Genomic DNA, 6000 nt, shown 5'->3' on the forward strand with positions numbered 1-6000 from the left:
CCTGCCCAGGCGAAATTTCAGCTTTCAGCACTGCGTCGCTTTAAATTAAAATTGCGCGGTCGTGCGCCGTGCCTCCCAAACAAAATTGACGTCCTTTTTTTCCCCCCACAAATAGAGATTTATTTTGGTGGTATTTGATCACCTCTGCGGTTTTTATTTTTTGCGCTATAAACAAAAAAAGAGCGTCAATTTTGCAAAAAAACTATTTTTTACTTTTTGCTATAATAAATATCCCATTTAAAAGAAAAAAAAATTCTCAGTTTAGGCCGATTCTACATATTTTTGGTAAATAAAAAAAAAAAAATCAATAAGCGTAATAGTGATTGGTTTGCGCAAAAGTTATAGTGGCTACAAAATAGGGGATAGAATTCTGACTTTTTTTATTATTTTTTACTAGTAATACGACGATCTGCGAATTTTGTCAGGACTGCGATATTATGGCACACATCGGACACTTTTGACAAATTTTTGGGACCATTCACATTAATACAGCGATCAGCGCTATAAAAACGCACTGATTACTGTATAAATGTGACTGGCAGGAAAGAGGTTAACACTAGGGGGCGAGGAAGGGGTTAAATGTGGATCCTGGGAGTGATTCTTACTGTGGGGGGAGGGGACTGACTGGGGGAGGTGACCGATGCTGTGTCCCTATGTACAAGGGACACAGCATCAGTCTCCTCTCCCTGACAGGACGTGGAGCTCTGTGTTTACACACAGAGCTCCACGTCCCTGCTCTAAAACTGCTGATCGCGGGTACCTGGCGGACATTGCGGCTGCCAGGCACGCGCATCGGTGACATGCCTGGCGCGCGCCCCCCAGTGGCCAGAGGACCCGAGGCCGTAAAAAGACAGCCTCCCGGATTTATAGAGCCACCTTAAGGCCGTCTTTTTACATACGCCTGGGTCTGAAGTAAAAGTGGTTGTAAACCCTTCACAACCACTTTTACCTACAGGTATGCCTAGATTAAGGCTTACCTATAGGTGCTCGAAATAACACCTAAACCTCCACGGTTTAGGAGATATATGCAAAAGAGACAGGCGTTAATGTCTACGGCGCATGCACTGTAGACAGCGACGCAGGCGTTGTAGACAATGGCGCAGGCACACTGTAGAAACGGCGATCGTGCCGTTTCTAAAGGAGATCGTGCCGTGACTGGTGGCTCCCGTGCACAGCAATAACGGAGCCGCGATACCCGGAAGGAAGAGGGTGAAAGATGGAGGCGAGGAAATCGGGGACATTGCAGGCTTCGGTTTCAGGTAAGTGACACATAATGGGCTACTATGAGATGCCCATTATGCTTTACCTTTGCAGGGAAACAAAGAGGAAGTAAAACCCATCAGGGTTTACTTCCTCTTTAACTACATCATGTTTGATTTCTCGAATTGTGAAATTACTGTGTATCTAGTGAATAAATGTAGCATATTATATATCATATTTTTTTTTCCACCCCCACAGAAGCTGTGTTGAACTTCTTTTATGTTTGCCACAAGAGTTACCGGATGATCATTGGCAGAAATTTCAAGGTTCCATCAAGGTATGTTATGCACTAGGAAGGTATTTGTGTACATAATGTGGAGTTCAGAAATCTTTTATAGGGCAGTAGATTATAATTTATTACTTTTTTTTTAATGGATTCTGGTATTTAGGGCAGTGATATGTTGTCTTTAAATACCACCACCTCACGTATTGATTCCTGCACTGTACATTCTGTCTTTCAGTGACCTGGAATGTGTGCTGATGTTTTAATTGCTGTTACCAAAAGTTTGTCCCGGGGTTAACGGCATTCTCCACAGGGTAGTGTGGGACAAACATAATGTTTTTACCACCATACAGTATGCAGAATTGTCCTGCTTGACCAGAGCCACATGGAACTTTATTCTTTTGATCCATTCACATGGCTCCCCCTCCGGTTCATTTTTGGTCCCTTCCAGCTGTTGGATCCTCACCTGGAATAATCTTTTACCTTATTATTATTAGAACCTTATTTCTCAGTATGTTCTGCGTTTATGCTCAGTTTTTGGTTCATATGGCAGTGGCTGGGCCCTCTACGCTCTCTTCCTTCTTGGTGTAAATCTCTTCTCGATGTTTTACTATGATCATGCAAGCTTCCCTAGTTGTACAGGACACAACCAGTTTAATATATATATTCAGGTGGCTGGATAGTGGATAAAAAAAGAAGCTGCAGGAACATCCCCCTGTAAAACCCCTCCAAATTCCAGCTAGCCTCAGTTTTTTTTGCTAGTGTCCCTAAGTGATGAACCTCTCTGGTAAATAAGAGGTTACAAGCTGTCTTTTTTAAAGCTCTTCTCCTTGGTAGTGTACATGACAGTCTAAAAGTTCATTGCTGTTTGGACTGAACACATGGTCTGAAATCCTAGCTCCTACTTTACCTCAACAGTCAGACTTTTTACATTCAGCCTTGTGCTTCTTCATGAATGGCTTTACAGACACTTTGCCAAATCTTCAGGATGAGTCTTCTCCCTATTCACATGCATAAGATTTTCTGTTTTATAAGCTAGTCATCTAAGCTCCCATTCAAGAAACACTAAAACACCTTTCTCTTTGAAGACTATCGCTTGTTTGTCCCCTTCTTGGATAAGTACTTCAGGGAGATCACAGGGGTTAAAGCGGAGTTCCACCCAAAAGTGGAATTTCTGCTCATTTGTCTCCTCTCCCCCTCCGGTGCCACAATTGGCACCCTTTGGTGGTGGCAGCACGTACTTTAAGAGCATTCTCCTCCCTCAGGAATCCGTTGTAGCGTCTACAAAATAGGGGATAGAATTCTGACCTTTTTTTTTTCTTTTTTTTTTTTACTAGTAATGGCGGCGATCTGCGATTTTTGTCAGGACTGCGATATTGCGGCGGACACATCGGACACTTTTGACACATTTTTGGGGCCATTCACATTTATACAGCGAACAATGATATAAATATACACTGATTACTGTATAAATGTGACTGGCAGGGAAGGGGTTAACACTAGGGGGCGAGGAAGGGGTTAATGTATTCCCTAATTAGTGATTCTTACTGTGGGGGGTGACTGGGGGAGGTGACCGATGGTTGTCCCTATGTACAAGGGACACACCATCAGTCTCCTTTCCCTGACAGGACGCGGAGCTCTGTGTTTACACACAGAGCTCCACGTCCCTGTCTCTGTGACCGCCGATCGCGGGTGCCTGGAAGACATCGCTGCCGCCAGGCACATGCATCGGCACCTGACTGGCGCGGCGGGCGTGCTTACGCGCCGCTCGCCCTCCCCCCCCTCAGTGGCCTGGAGGCCGTATATAGATGGCCTCCAGGCAATTAAGAGCCACAATGTGGCCGTAAAAACCCGCCGTGTGGGCAGGAAGAGGTTAATTTAGACCCCTTAGGAGTGTATAAACAACAGAAAAATGTAAACCCTGTGAAAATCCGATTTATATCTTATTCACACTTCAAATATTAGTAATATAAATAATATTGCAGAAGTCTTAAGTGTATGGTGAAATCACAATCAAGAACTTGTTTGGTATGAGCAAATAATAAAGATTGTGTATTGATATATGTATAGCTGCATGATGGCTTTAATCATTACCTCAAAAATAGATCCACAATCCATCTATGGTTGAGACCCGTATGGGATCCTAGTGAATAAAGTTAAAATCCACTAGACTTCTTGTTTAGCTTCCGAGATGTCACCACCCTTGTGGGATTTAAAGACACTTTTGACCCTGCAGGAGAAGAAACTCTTATTGACAGTATGTTCTCTAAAGTGTTTTGACACATTTGAAATATTCTTGCCATTTTAAATTGATGGCATCTTTATCATGCTCCTATATTCTTGTTCTGAGAGGTCTAGTTATGCACCCCACATATTGTAGAGCACACAAACTGCATTCTACAACATAAACAAAATTTGTAAATCCACATTTTATGTTCTGCTTAATGGGATGTATTGTACCTGTGGCACAAGACTGCATGTTTTTACTCCATGTACGTTTGTCACAATACCGGCATGTATTTAAACCACATCGGTAGGAACTAGGTGACAAACTACCCAGTGTTGGTGCCCATTGGCTTGAAAACCTCCACTCCTCCTTTTTTTTTTTTTTTTTTTTTTTTTTTTTTTAAATGGAAAATTAAATAGTCGTTGGCATATAATAAAAGTATTTTCTCGCAATAGAAATCACCTGATGATAAATGGAAAACAAAGTAACAAGTATCTTGATTACCCTGTCTCCTAGTGTCACGGGACCTGGACTTAAAGGGGTTGTAAAGGTAAAAAAATGATTTCCCTAAATAGCTTCCTTTACCTTAGTGCAGTCCTCCTTCACTTACCTCATCCTTCCATTTTGCTTTTAAATGTCCTTATTTCTTCTGAGAAATCCTCACTTCCTGTTCTTCTGTCTGTAACTCCACACAGTAATGCAAGGCTTTCTCCCTGGTGTGGAGTGTCGTGCTCTCCCCCTCCCTTGGACTAAAGGAGCGTCAGGACGCCCACTAACACACAGCTCCTTTCTCTATATGCAATGTAGAGGGTGTCCGGGCTCTCCGGTAGTCCAAGGGAGGGGGCGAGCACGACACTCCACACCAGGGAGAAAGCCTTGCATTACTGTGTGGAGTTAGACAGAAGAACAGGAAGTGAGGATTTCTCAGAAGAAATTGGGACATTTAAAAGCAAAATGGAAGGATGAGGTAAGTGATTGAGGACTGCACTAAGGTAAAGGAAGCCATTTAGGAAAATATATTTTTACCTTTACAACCCCTTTAAGTCTAGTACACACGGGCCGAATGTTGGGCACAACCCCCGCTTCAATAAAAACCGATTGACATTCGACCTGTGAGTATGGCTGCTGGTCCGACAGAAGCGGGCTGTTTGGCGTCTGTCAGAACACAATAGCGCAGCAGGGGAGATTGCTGCGCTAAAGTTGGATCAGTAGTACAGCGGAGCTGTTGGCTTTTTTTTCTTCCCCAACCTGGCAAATTGAACAAATAAAACTAGTTCTGTACCAGGCTTTTTAGACTTTTTACCTACCATGTCATGTCTATTTATAGCTGAATTGAACTGTCCATCAGTTTAATTCTCCTGATGGTCCAATCTTTGTAACCCTGTTCTCTTAATGCATCGGAAATTGGATCACACAGAGTATAGCTGTCATCTGTAGAACAGTTCCTTTTTGCTCTAACTCACCCACCTATTGTCGCTGATCTGATTGTATGTGTAGGGTGATAGTTTGTTGCCAACAGAAGGAATTTGCGTGCACATTGTTTTCGAAATGTGTGAATATACTAGCCCAGTGATATCCAGAAAATCGGTGGTGTCAATACCACTGATGCACGAGAACTCCATATTTAAATCGTCATTCAAATGCTGCACAAATGATAACAAGCTAACATACATGTTGTTCCACCCTAGGATGAAGTTGTCAATCTACTTCCCATATCAGATAATATCTTGACTGTGGGTTATGATCGGTCTAACAAGTATAACTCCTCCCACCATCCCATATACAAGTTGGTCAATAAAGGGGAAAATTTCACTTTCCAATAGGAAAGGAAACTACGATTCCAATGAATCCATTGCATTCTGTGTGCATGTACAGCAGGGGCTGGCACGTGAACCAGCATTTCACTGCTCTGTTTTCTCCCCAGTTGCTATATATCTATCTCTATCTCTATCATCACATTAACAGAAATATTTTCTTATTGATCTTTTTATTTTTATTCTTTATTTTCTATATCTCTTGCTCTCTGTATCTCTTTTCTACCAACTATCTGTGCACTTTTAATAAAGTGCCTGAAATCTTCACACACTAGTGCATACAATCAAATTTAATGCTGGGGAAAAAAAAATAAAAAATGCTTAGAAAATGTATTGATCACTTTAAAGCCCTCATAAATTAGGTGCATAAAGTCCAATGTTAACATAATCAAGTAACGTGTCCACTGTCCTTTCTATTTATGCATATAATAATATAGTGTATATTTTGAAGACATATAGTTAATTTGAGGGTGTTC

The 6000-nt window shown here is 41.9% G+C and overlaps 1 protein-coding gene across 2 annotated transcripts in view; it reads left to right on the plus strand.

Annotated features, from left to right (window-relative positions):
* Window positions 1-6000, plus strand: part of ZNF292 (zinc finger protein 292) — a 110633-nt gene that overhangs the window by 48397 nt on the left and 56236 nt on the right. For both annotated transcript variants that reach the window (XM_040350070.1, XM_040350069.1), the window contains exon 3: window positions 1459-1537. In XM_040350070.1, coding sequence (XP_040206004.1) covers window positions 1459-1537 — 79 coding nt within the window. The remainder of the gene's footprint in view (window positions 1-1458; window positions 1538-6000) is intronic.

The sequence above is a fragment of the Rana temporaria genome, chromosome 4 (assembly GCF_905171775.1).
Source record: "Rana temporaria chromosome 4, aRanTem1.1, whole genome shotgun sequence".
NCBI classification, from domain to species: domain Eukaryota; kingdom Metazoa; phylum Chordata; class Amphibia; order Anura; family Ranidae; genus Rana; species Rana temporaria.